Below are 18,226 nucleotides of genomic sequence, written 5' to 3'. Positions count from 1 at the left end.
GTATTTCAAAACAAGGAAAAGAATGCTTCTGTTTATCTCAAACTAGTATAATAATTAGCAATGAAATAGTAGAGGCATTTCCATCCTTGGGGGAAAAATACCAAAGCTGCCTGCTCTTATTATTAAAATGCAATATAGTTTTGAAAGTTCCAATTAAGCAATAAAACATGAAATAGAAATAAGAGTTGTAGCTATTAGAAAGTGATACAATTATTACAAACATTAGTATATTAATAAAGAATTAGAAAATCATTGGATACAGTAATGAAAGAAATGTTTATTTAAAAAAAACAAATGCCAGCAATAACCAGTTAGAAAATAGGGTTTTAAAATGAGCCTACCCACAATTCCAACCCAAGCTATAAAAGATCTGACAATATCCTTGACAAGAAATATGAGGACTCATATAAAGAGAGAACAGAAGACTATAGCTATAAGGGTATAACAGTTCAGTCCAAATTCTTACTTATTTAACATGAAAGATTTCATACAGGAAACTCTAGAATAAAATGAATTTGGGAAAGCTTTGCAGCATTATTAGCACATGTTTGCTGAGCTTCTGGAGAGTCTTTGTTAGTAAATGAAACGTAACACTGTATATCTTATTGCTACAAAGAGTCTATCTTGTCAGTCTTATGATTTCTATTTTAATGTTAATGCTGGTCATTTGTGCCTAAACTCCAAAGTGGGGGAAAGTATAGTGTGGCATGTCCAAGCCTCCACTTTTCATAACGGTCTGAACTAGTTTTTCAGGTTTCTTTGGGATTCCCTTTGGCCAAGAGGTGGATACATTCAGTCTGTTGGAGGGCTTAGGATTTTAATTTTTTAGTTTATATTCCCCCTTTTTGGGTCAAGGTATGCAGAGGCGGTATCCATAGCTAAGCTTTTATTTTGTCCATCATGCCTCTCAGTGGGACCCGTATTGCCAAGGGACTTAGAGTCAAAAGACTTAGAGCCAATTAAATGTTTTAGACCAGATGGGAGTGGAGGTGAGCAGGCACTCATTAACCTTTAAAACCCCTTTTAGGCAACATAAGGGCCAAAAACCAAAAGTCAAAAAATAATGCTATGAAGTTGACTTATCTATAAATTGTCTGCATTGAGATAGTGTAATCCTGACTTGTAGCAATTAGCTATACAAAACACAACCATTTTGTTCATCTGTTTAGGCATCTGTGTGTCTGTCCTTGATTTGGAGGGTCTTAATGAATTTATCCCTCAAAATCTGGCCCTTACAATTACACACTTCTGAAATAGTCCCTGGGCCTGGAGAGATTTAATAATTTCAAATTCTGGAGGTAAAACAAAATGTAAAGTATTAGCAGTGTTTCAAATAAAAAGGTCATAAGCCCTGCCTATTTCTGATAATTGCAGGAAAGGAAGCTTATTGGTAGCTAAACATTTAAATTATTTAATATCAAGGCACAGAATAAATTACTTTAGATAGAAGCAAAATTATTAAGTGAATCTTAATGTTTTTTGAATACAGGTGTGGCCCTGTGTCTCAAGAAAGTAGTTTACTATGATTATTGTCTTTGCCCAGATCTAAAGATGGGCTTTGGTTAACTTAGATTTGCTGTCAGATGCAGGCAGAACTCAGTGCCTTCTTTAGATGAGATATGTGTACCCAGAGTTAAAACCCTGTAACTTCATAGCACAAGGGTTAGCTAACAGCATCTGATAAGGACCTTTTTAAGGGGCTGGAGATGGTGACACTGGAGTCCATGCCTTGACTGGAAGCTGCAAAAAGATTCTATAACCTTGTAGTGATTAACTTTTATAACTTTGATAAACCCCAGCATTAAGCCAAAGACTTAATTTAGGTTTCAATTTTGAAGATGTTTCTCAAAAATGTAAAGGGCTCAAAAACATTTGATTGAAACAGATCCACAGGTAATTGAAAACTAATAGTTACTCATTTAACCAAAGTGATAATTGAAAGACTTAAAGGCAGTACAGAAGGATAAATCCATGTAACAACTTTCAACCTATTAGGTCTAGGTCTTAGTTTTTCCAAGCAAATAAAAATTGAATAAAGACAACATATGAATTATCAAAATAATTAGATTTTTAATTGCTTAAAGCCAATTAAATGTTTTAGGTCAGATGGGAAAAGTAAAATTTTGCTTCTTACACCAGTTACTAGAAACACAAAGAAAAACCTGCAGTGTGACTAGTTCTCCTCATAGAAAGCCTATTTAGACAACCTGGAAGTTAAACCTGGTGAAAAATGTACTTGAATTTAATCAGACACAGGAAGAATGTGTTCACGGTTCTGAGTATAGCAGAGGAATACATAGTTCTTAGAAACTTAGTAAGAAGTTTCTTGATTACATTGAAAAATTTAAGCCTATCAAGAAAAGCCAAAAGTACAGAATCAAATTATACTGGAGGAAAATATTGCTTTTCTAGACCTTCAAGATAAAACATTTTAGCATCATGCCACAACAATAGAACTAGAGGAAAAATATTACAGTAGCTAATTTAAAAGCTGAAGGAGAGATCTATCATCTCAGACCTTTTCAAGGGGAGAAAAAGCTGAAAGCAGTGAGGCAGCAATAGTTGAACTTCTGAGATACTATTCTGAGAAGTTTTTAAAAGAAACAGATTACAAAATTTTTTAAATATCTTGTAATTTTATTAAGAGAAAAGTAATACCTTAAGAAAACCTTGTCGGCCGGGCGCGGTGGCTCAAGCCTGTAATCCCAGCACTTTGGGAGGCCGAGGCGGGTGGATCACGAGGTCAAGAGATCGAGACCATCCTGGTCAACATGGTGAAACCCCGTCTCTACTAATACAAAAAATTAGCTGGGCATGGTGGCGCGTGCCTGTAATCCCAGCTACTCAGGAGGCTGAGGCAAGAGAATTGCCTGAACCCAGGAGGCGGAGGTTGCGGTGAGCCGAGATCGCGCCATTGCACTCCAGCCTGGGTATCAAGAGCGAAACTCCGTCTCAAAAAAAAAAAAAAAAAAAAAAAAAAAGAAAACCTTGTCTTAGGGGATCAGTCTTAGAAAGACTATTAAAAATAATTTTCTTTTAATTATAGCGAACTTAATATATAAAATATCTTTTATAGTTTTCCTTTTATAAACCTTTTCATAACTTGCACATACCATTTATTACATGCTTGGACTTTCTGACTTGTCCTAAAAATTTTCTCTTTTCTGAATAACCAGCCATTTTATTTAGGACAAGAATTCACTATATAAATTTTTTTCTCATGTAAAATTATTTGCTTTTCCTTATAACCTTTTTATTATAAATACATTTTTATATACACAACTTTGTATCTCTCCCCTACTCACTGATTCTTTTTCACCTTCTTTTATAACTTTTAAATAACCTTTGAATTATTTAAATTACTCTTTTTAAAAAAGGGAGAACACAACTTACAGAATTATATATTAGAAATCTTAGTAACCTTAAATTTTAGTGAAAACTTAGGAAGCAAGAAATCCTGAAGTATTTATCAGGTATCAGGTGTTAGCATTTTTTGGATGAAACCATTCTACAATTTTAGAAATATGTTTTCCCGTATTATCTTAATTGGAAATGTTCCAGAAATCCAAATATTATCTATTGGATTTGAGCACCTATTATTTAATTCAAAATATTTTTAAGATTTTAAATTATACAGAAAGTCCACTTAGAAGCATTTGTCTCATTTACATGTATTCACTTTTTTCATTTTTTAATAGTTTATCTAGATTACTTTTGAAAACTGAGATATTACCCCAAACTAATTATTATTTAAAGTTATTTCCCTATTAACCATTTTAAAAGTCTGAACATTAAATGGTGAACACCTAAGAAACTTAAATGCATTTACTGATGACTCAGAAGATTTAGCTGTTTCATTGAACTAACAATCTTAAATTAGTCCTACTTGTCAAAAAAAAATACACAAAGATTATTCTGTTTTTGGCTGAGTTTAGTTTTAGAACCTTTATGTCAACTCTTGACACCTTAATATACACACTGATACAAATGTAAAACCACTTAGTCAATAAACTCAGGCAAAAATTTATGCAGACAATTTTGAAGACATTTCTCTTTTAGTAATTTTAAAACCAATTTTATTTATTAAAGATTCACATGATCTTGAAAACCATTTGGACTTAATTTTTGAGTACTCATTTACTTATAAGCCAATTTGGTAGCATGCTAGACACAGCACAGAACATAATATATGAATATTACATAAATATATTTAAACATGTATACCTACATGCACAAAGAAAGATCCAATAGCTTTTACCTTGGAACTCTAGCTATGAGACAGCATCACAAACTCACAGACCTACAAAAGATAGCTGGCTACAAGTTCTTTTTCTGACAAAATTGGAACCTGTTCCCATGCTTAAACTTTGTTTGCCCTAATAGGTAATCCAAGGAAATCTGTGAACCAAAATTTTGGGTAAAGCAGTCTCTATGGCATTTTTTTCAAACCCCTTTTACCCTTGTTTTTTTCTTTTCATTCAAACAACTTTCCCATGTTTACATTCTAGTTAGACCGTAAATGAGTCTTAGCACCAGCAGCTTAGTAACAACAGATTTAACGCAGGCAGAAAAGAGGAAGATAGAGACCTTTGGAAGACTGTACTTAACTCTATAGGTTCAGGTTAACTAAATTTGAGCTCTAAATTTTTCTTGCTGTAATTTACCCATCAGCTTAAAATGTACACAAAAATGGGCCATATGTCATCAGCTGGAGTCCCAAAGAGGATGACAAAATCAGGGGCCAGGATGTTGAAAACTGTTTTTCCTCTTCAGTACTGGTTTCCTGGTTTGAACGGGAAAAGAGAAAAAGAAAGGAATGGAGAGTAGAAAGGAGGTCAGGTTTTACATGCAGGAAGGGAGGCTTATGAGCCTTCCAGCCACTGCACAGTACCCCTACCTCTCTTGTTTATCTCCTCTTAGGGAGAGCCTCAGCACCCCAGACCTGCAGGGTGCGGGATGAATCCCTCCCATTTCCTTAAGTCACTAGTCAAGGTAAACTTGTTTCCAGCCAGAGGGAATGAAGGGAGGTTTTGGCTGAGAAGAGTAAGGCTGTAGATGGCTTCTGAGATAATCAGGATAGTGAAGATGGAAAAAGGGGAAAGAGAGATCAGGGTGCACAAAGATCTCACACATGGACAAACAAGTGGTGTGCCTCCAAACAAATCCCTGGTTAAGGGGCTGTGTAGACTCCCAAATCCCTCATTTCAGTTTCAAATGGCTCTCCCCGGCAACTGAGTCAGAACTGAGCAAAGGCCCAAGGGTGCGGCTCAAATACTAACAAATACCAATGCAAAAAATGCTCATATGGTGTTACTGGCAGCCAAGTCTAAATAAAGCAGAGCCCCAGCAACACCCCAAAAGAGGCAGAGGGTGGTCGAGTACACCCTGACTAATGCAACTAGTTCTAAAGTTTGTTAACTTCTCCAGAGGTCACTTTCTTTGCACCAGTGAAGCATTGAAGGTAGCAGGCACCACAGCAGGAAGAAAAGAGAGGATCCCTAAGATGGATTCTCGGCAGCTGCTGAGAAATTCCCTAATATCCTAGCCATGGGTCAGGTAGCCACCAGCAACTAGTATTCACAGGTGGCCCTATGCCCCATCTGATAGAAACCAGACTGGCAAGCTCAGACCCCACAGAATACAGCACTTCCCATTATGGGACACTTAAATTGTAACCGGCAATTGTAAGCACTGATTGCATAGTTCAATTAACAAGAGCTAGGTCTGGTAAAGCGAAAGTGATTTCATTGACCAAAACTAATAATGGAGAAGTGGCCAGATTCCCATCCAAAATAACCATGTCCAATGTCTAGATCAGGTTTTATAGGCAGGAAGAGGAAAGGGAAAAGGAAGGGGGTTTACAAAGGGAAACTTGATATGGAAGGCATGCAGGAGTTGTGCTGGTTATAAAGTCTGTGTGGCTTTGATTTGGTGGCTATGTTGGATCTTTTGTGTTGTCCCATACTGATGTTGGGGTTAATAAAGTCACTTTCTACCAGACCTTGCTCTTATTAATTGGACTCGGCAAGTGGCAAGCAGCTGGATTGCAGCTGGTTACAACTGTGTACTAATAGGTGTCTCTATCATCTATCTGTTTATTTTTTTTTTGAGATGCAGTCTCACTATGTTGCACAGGCCGGAGTGACACAATCTCAGCTCACAGCAACCTCTGCCTCCTGGGTTCAAGCGATTTTCCCTCAGCCTCCCGAGTAGGTGGGATTGCAGGTGCCTGCCACCATGCCCGGCTAATTTTTGTACTTTTTAGTGGAGGTTGGGTTTCACTACATTGGCCAGGCTGGACTCGAACTCCTGACCTCAAGTGATCTGCCCGCCTCAGCCTCACAAAGTGGTGAAATTACAGGTGTGAGCCACTGCGCCTGACTAGCTTGTCTATATTTGATAATCTAAATTTGATGATTGACTTAAAAGTCAATAATACTTTAAAATAAAATGGGGTCAAAATTTATAAACTCTACTCAGATGTGCCAAAAATAAATTGCATTTTTAATTTTTTGGTAATCATTCTCGTCTTGCTCTGAAGTGTCCATTCCCATGGTAGGAAAGGAGATACCATGACAAAAGGAGACTTTAGGTAGCAAGTTATAAAGATGACTCCATAAAGTTGTGCTCTACTTTATTTTTTGGATAAAGGTTTAGAAGTCTTTCAGGGCTTCTCCTTTCTTCTTATTCCTTTCTAAAGCTTTTGGGTTAATGATCTTCAGTTTTAGTATGGGAAGGTATTCAAGCCCAGCCCCTTTCTTTGGTAGACCACATTTGCATGGAGATGAGGGTGTAAGGGGACCTGTGTCAGGGCTGAAGAGGTTGGTAGTGGTATGTGCTGATACTCATTCTCCTTAACTCCTCCACCAACTGTTATGTAGCAGCAATTTTTTCAGACATGTAAAGATGATTTAGAGTTGAAAATGAAGTCATCTTTTTGCTCTCTACAAAGCCTGACTTTAAAGACTTGAAAAAGTTAGCTTTGGGCTTTGAATCTGAACAAAGACCTTTTAATTCTAGGCTGTATTCTCCTTTTTCCCCAGACATCATAAAAATGCTTTGACTTTAATAGCCAAAGGGGTTTAGTGAAAGAAAACTGCTTAAGGTTAAGAGAAAATGCCTGAGAAGATAGCTAAATGCATATGTTCCTTCAGCTTAGCAGTTAAAAGGATATGATTTCAAAGGCAGATAAAACTGAATTTAAAACCCAGTTTCCTTATTTATTAGCTGTGTCATCTTAAGAATGTTATTTGACATCTTTGAGCCTTGGTTTCCTCATCTTTGTAAAATAGGTAACTAAGTTTCTAAAATGAGGATTAAATTAGTTAATGTATGTAAAGCATTGTATGCTTTACACATAGCAGACATATAAGTGATAGTTATAAAGCAGACTTCAGAATTGTTTTCAAAGGAAAAAAGTGAGCATGACATTAGATAGAAGATTAGTGCTGTTTTGGATATTTTGTATACATACTATATATATAAAAACATATATACATATATAAATATATATAAGAATAAAAATATATATATTTCAATATTTTAAGTTTCCTTGGAACTTGAAATATCCATATATATTTATGGATATATATATGTGAGATATATATGAAATACATGAATATTATATATATATATATATATGGGTATTTCAGGTTCGACAGAAAGAAACATGGTCCTGATATTCCCTCTAATTGAATTGTAAGGATGCACAAGGAAGTAAAAGAAAAAAGGGGGTGGGAAGTAAGGAAGAACAGGAATCACAGTAGTTGTGATAAAGTTTGGCTGTGTGGTAACCTGAATGTGGGTCTAATTCTTGCAGTCTGGAAAATCTTACTAACAGAAATACAGACTTGATAATTATTTCCTTCCAGTTGATCTGTATTGCCAATAAAGGCAAGTATAGTAATAGAATAAGGTCAAGTTCTTCATGTTATTTTAATGAATAAATGACAGATGGTGGGTGATCTTGATTTTTTTCCCCGTTTTTACTCAGGTAGTGAATGGAAAACCCGTTATGAGACACAACTTGAATTAAATGATCAACTAGAAAAGCAAATTGTTTCTCTCAAGGTGAAAATAGAAAAAAAATCCATGGAAACTCTTCAGGTACAAAACCAATCGTATGTATATTTTATAAGTTGAGTTAAAACTGATAAAATATTAAGTGCTTATATTTGATTTATTGTAGATAGACTGTCTTCTATTCTTGTCTATGAACGAATGCCAGTGGTGAGTAAAAATATGGTTAAACATAAAGAATAATTAAAGGAAATTGTGTCTATTTTTTTCCAGACATATTTCAAACGGAAGTTTGAAGACTAGGGCAAGGTCCAAATAAAATAATTTTTTCAGGGCACCTGTATGAAGTAACAGGAAATAATTTTTGAGTAGCTATAGGTAGAGCACTAAGTTCAGCTATATTCACAGGTGTCCAGAGGAGCAGAGCATGTATGGATATTGCTTTTTGAATCACTGCCAACCTTCAGTGAAAGATATAGACAAATACTGTGTTTTTGCTAATAATGACTTGAGGAGAAACAAGGATTTTTGCACGCTTGTTATTTTCAATTTAAACGTGCTTTTATTTCCATATCTTGGAAAGGAATTTTTTAATTTGAAAAATTGTGTTTCCCGCCCCCGTCCCCCACTCATAGAGTTGTATCGCCCCCTTGTGGCATTTAAAAATTATTGCTAGGGCTATGTTAAGCTTAGTGCCTTTTCTTAATTGTAGGTACAATTTTATTACTACCTACTGGATATAAAATATTCTGTCTACCTGCTTCTTGATAACTGAGGCTCAGTCCTAACTCAAGAAACTAGTAATAAGTGCTGGTATGACTTGGTAAAATATCTTAAGGCATATCTAAGGATATTATATCTAATTGATTTTTCTAACTACTCCCTGAGACTCTGGAACATATTCATTCTGGCAAAAATACATTTATTTTTCCTGATGTATTTGTGCTATTTTTGAAGAAAATTTGGTTCTCTAAGAGGTTTAATAATTTAGATCCAGAGACAGATAATTATATTTCTTTGCAGTAAAGGACTGAAGAAATGTTAGCACAATGAAGAGTAAGAACACAGACCAAGCAGAAAGGAAAGAGAATGAAAGTTCAGTATAAATAGAAGCAGTTCTGTTTCTCTTCTCTGGACAGATGCTTTCATGAGTATTTGGTACTCATGAATCCAAGGGGGTGTATGTCTAAGCAGCAGAGATTAGAAATCTAGCCAAGGAGTCAGAGATAGAAGTGTCCAAATGTTGAGCAAAAAATATTGGGATCCAAGAATCCTATATCCAGTCAAGAGACCCTCTTAGCTTAGGACACAAGATATGCTAAGTCTTATTCTTTGATATAAAGAATAATATTTGTGAAATTCAGACATATAATTGTGTAATGTAGACATAGTTTTGGTTTCCTATTAGATTGAGTTAGGGAAAAGGGCTTAAATTAGTTGCTTTTGTGGGGTAGAGTATGAACTCAAACAGCATCTGTAAATTTTCTGATTCTTTATTCTTGTTGTAGATTGTTTAGTGTTTAGGAGTAATCTGTACAGACATACTTATGAAATTGATGTGTTAGTTTGAATACTAATTTTGAGTAACTTCAAACTGCAGATTTGCTTTTGGGTAGCAAAAGGATTGGCACTCGTTGCTGACGAGTATATGTGTAATATTTTAAATGTTATTTGACAAAAATATATAAAATGTTATTTTTAAACTAGATCATTAAAGTGGACTTGATTTTAATATAATTTTATCTCTTCTTTATTGTGGTAAATATACATAATGTAAAATTTACCATTTAGCTTTTTTTTTTTTTTTTTTTTTGAGAAAGGGTCTCACTCTGTCACCCAGGCTAGAGTACAGTGGTCCAATCTTGGCTCACTAATCTTCTGCTGACCTCAAGCAGTCCTCCCACCTGAATAGCTGGGACTACAGGCTCACACCACCATTCCTGGCTAAATATTGTATTTTTAGTAGAGACAAAGTTTCACCATGTGTCCCAAGCTGGTCTCAAACTCCTGAACTGAAGCAAACCACCTGCCTCTCCTCCCAAAGTGTGGGATTACAGGTGTGAGCCATGACACTCAGCCTGTTTCAGCCATTTTGAAATGTAAAGTTCACTGTGATTTTAATATTTTGGAAAAAATTATTCACATAAGTGAGAGTGAAGCTTTAGTCTTTGTTCTGATATTAGATTGGTGCCTCCAACCTTTTTTTTCTTGAGGTTCGCTTTTCTCCTCAGAAGAGAAGATAGATTATATTATCTTCTAAGTGTCTTTCAGTAGGGTAATAAAATTTTATTTTAGCATGATGTATCAATTAAGGGTTGCATTTGGCAGAATGTAAGCGAAAGGTTTAAACAAGTGAAGTTTTTTTTCCTTTTTTTTCCCTCATGTAACAGAAAGTATAAGAGGTTTGCAGTCCAGAGGTGGTGCAGTGGCTCTGTAATACCTTGAGGAATCCAGGCTTCCCCTAAGTTTCTACTCTGCCATCCATTTGTTAGTGGCTTTTGTCGTCATGTTTAAAGATGGCTGCTTCCTCTTCTCACCTGCTTCACATGCTCATTCAAAAAACGAAGTAGGTGAAGGTGAAATGGCAAAGGTGAAGGCCAGTCAGGTCTACTCCCCTTCAAAGAGCTTTCTAACATGCTGCACCCAGTTATTCCCCTTAACATTTCATTGGGGGTTAGAACTGTATCATATGGCCACCTTCATGTGTATGAGAGGCTGGGAAATGTAGTGTTTTACTGAATATATAGGAAGAAGAGAAGAGTGGATTGTGGGCATACAGTTGGCTGTATCTGCCACACACAAGGTTATTTAAAATGAAGGCATTTCATTTTAAAGTAATATGTATTCAGTTGACATTATTTGGAAAATAAAAGGCAAAGAAAAAGAATAGCATAAAAACAGTTCTGTTTTTAGTAATTTTTATATGCATACATATTGATTAAAAAGAACAATCAAATAAATGTCAGCCAACAAAGTGAAAAAGGATTACAGCTAGTTTTTGTTGTTTAAAATATCATTATAGCCTTACTGCATGGACAATTTTGAATCCTGTGCTAATCAGGATAATTAAGTCAATGATTTCTTATGTTCTCTTCATGTGGACTTTTCAAGGCTATATTATGTTCCATTGTATTGGAATGCTAATGTTCAATTACTTTTCCCTATAACGGGGTCATTTAGGTTGTTTCTGGTTTTAATTTTGAGTTAAACAAAACCCACAGAGTATATTATGGCAAACAACTCCATATTTTAGTATTAATAAATCTTCAGATCTGTGTCCCTTTTTGACTTTAAATGTCTTCGTGAAAACAATTTATAGAGTTGAGATCCCTTTTGTTCTCCTCTCTGTCTTCTTTTTGCTTCCTCTTCATAGGCAAGGACTACCATAAATTTGGTATATGTTATTTGTTTATTTTTAAATATCTTTCTACATGTTGTATGTATAAAAAGCATCAGGCCAGGCACGGTGGCTCATGCCTGTAATCCTAGCACTTTGGGAGGCTGAGGTGGGTGGATCACCTGAGGTCAGGAGTTTGAGACCAGCCTGACCAACATGGAGAAACCCTATCTCTACTAAAAATACAAAATTAGCTGGGCATGGTGACATATGCCTGTAATTACAGCTACTTGGGAGGCTGAGGCAGGAGAATCACTTGAACCCAGGAGGCAGAGGTTGTGGTGAGCCGAGATCGTGCCATTGCACTCCAGCCTGTGTGACAGAGCAAGACTTTGTCTCAAAAAAAAAAATTATCATACTGTACATATCATTCTTTTACTCGTTAATTCCATTTGTGTTAATAAAGATCTAGTAAATTTTATCAGTTATATAGTCTTTCATTATATGTATATATCCTTAGTACATTTATTAGCCTATTTATGTACATCAAGAGTATTTCAAAATCTCACTATGACAAGCATTGCCACAGTGAATATCCTTACCTGTGTCTTTCAGTTTGAAGTATTCCTCTAGGTTTAGTAAACTTTTCTGTAGATGGATAATAGTAGATATTTTCAGCGTTGCAGCCTTATGATCTTTGATCTCTGCTATAGCTATTCAGCCCTACTGCTGTAGTGTAAAGGGAGCCATAGACAATGCCTAATCGGTGGGCTGTATTCTAAAAAATACTGGTTTACAAAATCAGTCAGAGCTGAATTTGATGTTTAGGCTATAGTTTCTCAGCCCCTGCTTTAAGGCAGTGACCCTTAAATTTTGGAAGGTTGCGGAATCACCTAGGGCACTTCATAAAAATACAAAGGCCAAGTCCTATCCTTCAACCTACTTGATATCTCTGTGTTTTTATTAACTCTTCAGGTAATTCTGATATACACCAAAGTTTGAGAACCACTGCTTCAAGTATACATGTTTTTAGAAGTGGAATTTTAAAATCATAAGATAGGTACATTTTCAAATTATTATAAAGTATTTCTGGGTCAATCTGTCTAAAGACAACCCAGATCTACAGTTAGTTCAGTATGGCTGGAATAAATAAGAGGGGTGATGAGTGATGAAGTTGGAAATATATGCAGAGGCTAAATGATAAAGGGTTTGGTATTCATGTTAGGGAGTGCTCTCCACTCCCCCTACCCCACCCCCTGACGGGCCCCAGTGTGTGTTGTTCCCCTCCCTGTGTCCATGTGTTCTCAATGTTCGGGCCCCACTTATAAGTGAGAACATGGTGGTGTTTGGTTTGCTGACGATAATGGCTTTCAGCTCCATCCATGTCCCTGCAGAGGACATGATCTCGTTCCTTTTTGTGGCTGCATATTATTTCATGGTGTATATGTACTACATTTTCTTTATCCAGTCTATGATTGATGGGTATTTTGGTTGATTCCATGTCTTTGCTATTGTGAATAGTGCTGCTTAATATATACTTTTGTATACATTATATATGTATACTAATTTATATTAAAAATACACATTCTGAGGCTTTCCCCAGAAATCCTCTTTTGGTAGGTCTAGCGTAAGGCCTGGACATTGGTATTTTTTGGCAGGCATCTCAATAGGCTCTATTACAGAGCACAACTTGAAATCAACAGATCTAGGGGATCTGTATCCCTCAGAGAAAGATGTGCAATACGGCCTTGCTTGTGATAAGTTACGGTAATGTCTTATCAGCAAGTCCACCATATCCCTGCAGTCAACTGTATTGCAAAGTGGAAATGTCCTGTTCCTTGACTAATTCAGAGTCATAAAAGTGATGACCCCTATTTTTCTCTTTCTCTAATTTTCCTGTCAGTACTCTCCCCCTTGTCCTCCTCTACACCCAGGCAGCTTGAATCATTTAGGGAAATCTCTCACCAGTGAATATGCTTTGTCAGTCAGATGGATCTTGTTCCTAAAGCTAACAAGACTAGCTGGTGGTGAAAAGAATGGGGGAGAAGGTGTAAAAACAGAAACATTATTGAGGAAAATATTTAATCTCATCTTCAAGCATTCTCTGGAAGACTCTCGATCAATTTGTAGAAAACCAATTCATAGGAAGCCAATTTGCTGAAATCCAAATCCTTGAATAAGTTCTAATGAATATATAATTTTAGTTCATGGCATTTTAAGAAATGTTTGTTGAAAACCCAAACTTAGGGAATGATTTAGCATTTAGTATTATTAGTAAAAATATATTTAGAAAAAGAATGTATTTCAGGTTGTAAGTTCACATACACGAATTATTTTCCTTAAAGCAAGTTTGTTGTTATTGTTGTTGTTTTGTTTTGTTTTGTTTTGTTTTAAGATGGAGTCTTGCTCTATCACTCAGGCTGGAGTGCAGTGTCGCGATCTTGGACCTCCTGGGTCCAAGCAATTCTCCTGCCTCAACCTCCTGAGTAGCTGGGATTATAGGTGTGCGCCACCACACCCGGCTAATTTTTGTTTTCTTAGTAGAGACGAGGTTTCGCCATGTTGGTCAGGCTGATCTCAAACTCCTGATCTCATGATCCACCCACCTTGGCCTCCCAAAGTGCTGGGATTACAGGCGTGAGTCACCATCCCCAGCCAGCAAGTTTTTAGTAAATTTGGAATCCTAGGTAGATTGGTCTCCCTGCAAATCAGTCTTTTGATGAATTGACTTTTTGAAATATTAATCTTTGGCTGTGTCTGTCTTCCCTTCTGACATGTGTTTCAGCTTGCCATAGGACAAACAGGAGAAGAACATATTACAAAAGCAGAGAAGCCTGAAGGAAGAGCTGGTTTTAAGTCTTAGTTCTTTTAAACCATTGGGCCATTGTTTTTATTACACACCTGGCACTTCAGAGAAACAAGACTCTCTCCTCTGTTATTTTCTGTTGTAGTCCATGCCATGTCCTGCTCTCTGACTTCCAGTCTTATTACCCATTGACCTTCTCTATCTTTCCTTCATCCTGATGCCCCACACCATTTTCCTGACTGTGATACTAATTTCTTTCCTTTATTATGATTCAGATTCTTCTTTTAGCTGTGCTGCCTGATGGACATCCAGCCCTATTTAGGTCTTCCTGGGACCCATTGCCTCACTGTACACCCAATTAGTTATGCTCCCACTGGGCTCACTCTGGTGGTTTATGCCTTCTGAAAATTCTTAGAATTTTTTTTCTTTTTTTTTTTTTTTTTTTTTTTGAGACGGAGTCTCGCTGTGTCGCCCAGGCTGGAGTGCAGTGGCTCAATCTTGGCTCATTGCAACCTCCGTCTCCTGGGTTAAAACTATTCTGTTGCCTCATCCTCTCGAGTAGCTGGGATCACAGGCACACGTCACCATGCCCAGCTAATATTTTTAGTAGAAACAGTGTTTCGCCATGTTGGTCAGAGTGGTCTCTAACTCCTGACCTTGTGATCCGCCTTCTTTGGCCTCCCAAAGTGCTGGGTTTACAGGCGTGAGCCACAGCGCCTGGCCAGTCATTAAAATTAATGATTTTAGAGTACTATTGACACACATAAGTATATATTTTTAAAGTATTGAGGTCATTAAAATGATATAACCTCTGAGACTGCCTCCTAAGGTAGACAGCCCTCACTGGGTTTGTATCAGAATGGTCAGTTAGGGGATAGGTACATAGCTTCAAATGACAGAAAGGAAAGTTAGTTTAAACAGATTTTATATGTAAATCTAGTAACAGTGCTGTCCACAAGGGGGCATTTGGTATTTAAGTATGTAGAAGGCTATGTTCTTTCATTGTTGCAGTTGCCTATATTGAAAAGTACTCTATTTCTAGGAGCTGTGCTTAATGAAATTATATTCTCCTGTGCTTAATGAAATTATATTCTCCTGCGTTCAGTGGAGTGACTTTTTTTTAAAAAAACTTTAGTTTTTTGTGTTCTTTAGCAATTATCATTGGTTTAAAAAATAATAAGTAGCTAATAGAGTTTTCTTTCTGCTTTGGACAGAGGTGAGGGACTTTTTTTCCTTCTTTTTGAGATGAAGTTTCATTCTTGTTGCCCAGACTGGAGTGCAATGGCACCATCTTGGCTCACTACAACCTCCACCTCCCAAGTTCAAACGATTCTCCTGCCTTAGCCTCCCAAGTAGCTGCGATTACAGGCGTGCACCACCGTGTCTGGCTAATTTTTGTAGTTTTAGTAGAGATGGAGTTTTGCCATGTTGGCCAGGCTGGTCTCAAACTCCTGACCTCAGGTGATCCACACACCTCAGCCTCCCAAATTGCTGGGATTACAGGCATGAACAACCATGCCTGGCCTGGCGAGGGACTTTTAAAAAGTGTGCTTTATTTCAGGTGTATAAACAGTATCCTGAAATTTCTTACTCTTACCATGTTGTTTTGATCTACTCTTGGAAAATGACCTTTTAAAAGCAAATTAAAACAAGAATGTAGGTGAAATATGTTATTGCTTGGAATGTTAAGAAGTAATTAGTGTCAAAAACAAAACAGTTCTTTTATGATAATAAAAGAATTAGCCTGTGTGTGTGATTTTTGTTGTTAATATCTAGTAGAGTTTTCAGTTTAACTGTGGTGTTGGTCTGTCTTTCCAGGCTGCAGTTTTCTAGTATATTCCCATTGATTTATATAATCAGATAAAAGCAGCTCCTTGGTAGGATCAAGAGCATTAAGTTATGAGTCTTCCACTGAACCGAATTGGAAGTGATGGAATGAGATTGTGTTCCTCTGATAAAACTGTTTTGAAGATATCTAGTTCATTTTGGAGTCAGTAAAATAAGAAGGAACCTTAAAGTTATTGTAGTAACAGTTTTATATTTTTCAGGGATCTCTGGTATGTATATTTATAAATGGATAATTACAAATACATTGTTGTTAATGGTCCAGGTTATTTCATGATTGCTATAGTTTTTTCAAAATCTATAATGTGTTTTTGTCTTCTCCCCAGGATAATTTATTTTTATGCTAGCCTTATCCCCATGATATTGGTACAATGAAACATCCTAACTTCCTGAGTTATAGTATAATTTCAAAGCATAGTATGTTTAAAACACAACTCATAGGAAGCAGGAACAGAGAAGGAGAGTGAAGTGAGTTCCAGGAATTCTGGGCCACACCAGCTGTAACTGTGTTATGGCAGTGCTGAGGCTAACTGCAGAAGAGAAAATACTTTGTGTCTTTATGTTGAGCCTGGAGGGAATGAACAAGACAGAGCTGGGAGACAGAGTCATGTGTTAGAGGCTGGAAGAGGAAACCAAGGTGTTAAAGCTTAAAGATAATAGTGAAGAAAGAAAGAAGGACAAGGCACGAGGTCCACAACTGCTATGAAGCTGCTTCTGAATACATTATCCACATGGTGTCTATAAGGCTATAGAAATTAGTACATTACAAAAAAAAATTTAAATAAAAACATTGATGGAATTTCTAACTCAAATATCAGGGTTAGTTGTTAACAATCTCAAATGTGATCTATTTTAGAATTCACAGTTTTTGAGTATAAAATTATTTTTTTATTTTTAAATCTAGCAGAGTAGTAGAAATATTCTTGAAAGAGTAGTAGTATTGTGCTTTAAAAAATGCACCTAATTGGAATGTTCCTCATTTTAGTCAAAACATTTTTCCACATTTTACTCAAAATGTTTGATGGTTGTGAAACTAGTAAGTAAGGTAGTATGTGTGTGAGGCCTCAGTTAGGAAATTTTTTTAATGCCTATTATAGCTTATAATAGGCATTAAAAAACATAAAAACATAGCATGTTCTCTCTTATATGCTCCTGCCTCACAAACCCATATTCTTCTCATGTATAAAATTCCGAAAGTACTCCTACCTGATAAAATCCAAATAACACATGTAAAATTGGAAAACTGTGCTTAGTGCCATTAGAAATTGAATTTATTGGGGGATAATTGGTGTAAGTAAAATCATAATTTTTGGTAAAGTTTAAAATCAATTTTTGGTAAAATTGAGTTCAAAATGTGAAGAAAATGTTAAGAATAGGTACCCAGGGGCCTGTGTTTACATTTGGATATGATATTTATTAGATAAGAAATGATAGCTGATGATTGAAATGAATGGAGAAGAAGAAAAGAAAAGGAAATCTCAGCAGGTGAATGATTTAAACAAATTTTGGAAGGTTCATAGCTGGAAGAAGAGAAATGGACTTGACAGAAATTGAGGAAGCAACAGCAGTGCCCGCCAAGAAGAGTATCAGTGAGAATAATGCATTCACTCTTCTGACCTGCTTAGTGCTCTACAACTTGGCATGTATGGAAGAAGATAGGGATGAGAAAGGAGCTGGAAACTGGGAGATAGTTGAACATGAACACATGGAGCATTTGGTCACTGGGACCCTTCTGCCATCCCATGCATCCAGTATACTCTCCTTAAGTTAGGAGTCTATCTTCTGGAGAAATTAAACTGCAATAGCTCTGTACTTTGGAGTTTCAGACACAGAGAAGTGTGAGTGAGATAGAGGTCTAAGAATGATGGGATCAAATGAAAATACACAGTCGGAATAATGGAACTCTCAGCTCTCTTTTTCCTGCCCTAATCCATAAAAACAGCAGCTCTGATTAAACCTTATGGGGTAGGAGATTGGAGGATTCCTCAGCAAAAAACCGGAAGTGCCCTTAAGAAAAGTTAGTATGTTGATTGGAAAGAAACAGGAAGAAAAAAAGGAGAGAAAAAATAATTAAAAAAAAAAATAGAAAAGTTAGTGTGGTGACCCAACAATGACCTCACAGACTTCCCAGGACAGGAAGGTTAGGTGAGCACCCTAGGTGCTGGGCTTCAAAATCCATCACTACTTTTGTATCAGGTTTATACTTCCCAAGGGCTATG

The 18,226-nt window shown here is 36.5% G+C and overlaps 1 protein-coding gene across 1 annotated transcript in view; it reads left to right on the top strand.

The window, feature by feature from the left end:
* The window catches only part of CCDC169 (coiled-coil domain containing 169), a 71,876-nt gene that overhangs the window by 5,963 nt on the left and 47,687 nt on the right, over positions 1 to 18,226 (top strand). Inside the window, 3 exon segments of the mRNA XM_021669287.2 lie at positions 7,994 to 8,082; positions 8,085 to 8,106; positions 8,189 to 8,229. Of these exon segments, the coding sequence (XP_021524962.1) occupies positions 7,994 to 8,082; positions 8,085 to 8,106; positions 8,189 to 8,229 (152 nt within the window).

This window comes from Aotus nancymaae, unplaced genomic scaffold (genome assembly GCF_030222135.1).
Source record: "Aotus nancymaae isolate 86718 unplaced genomic scaffold, 86718_ANA_hifiasm-v0.15.2.pri h1tg000043l, whole genome shotgun sequence".
Taxonomy (NCBI): Eukaryota; Metazoa; Chordata; class Mammalia; order Primates; family Aotidae; genus Aotus; species Aotus nancymaae.
Note: the sequence above shows the minus strand (reverse complement) of the source record. Positions and strands in the feature narration are given on the sequence as shown.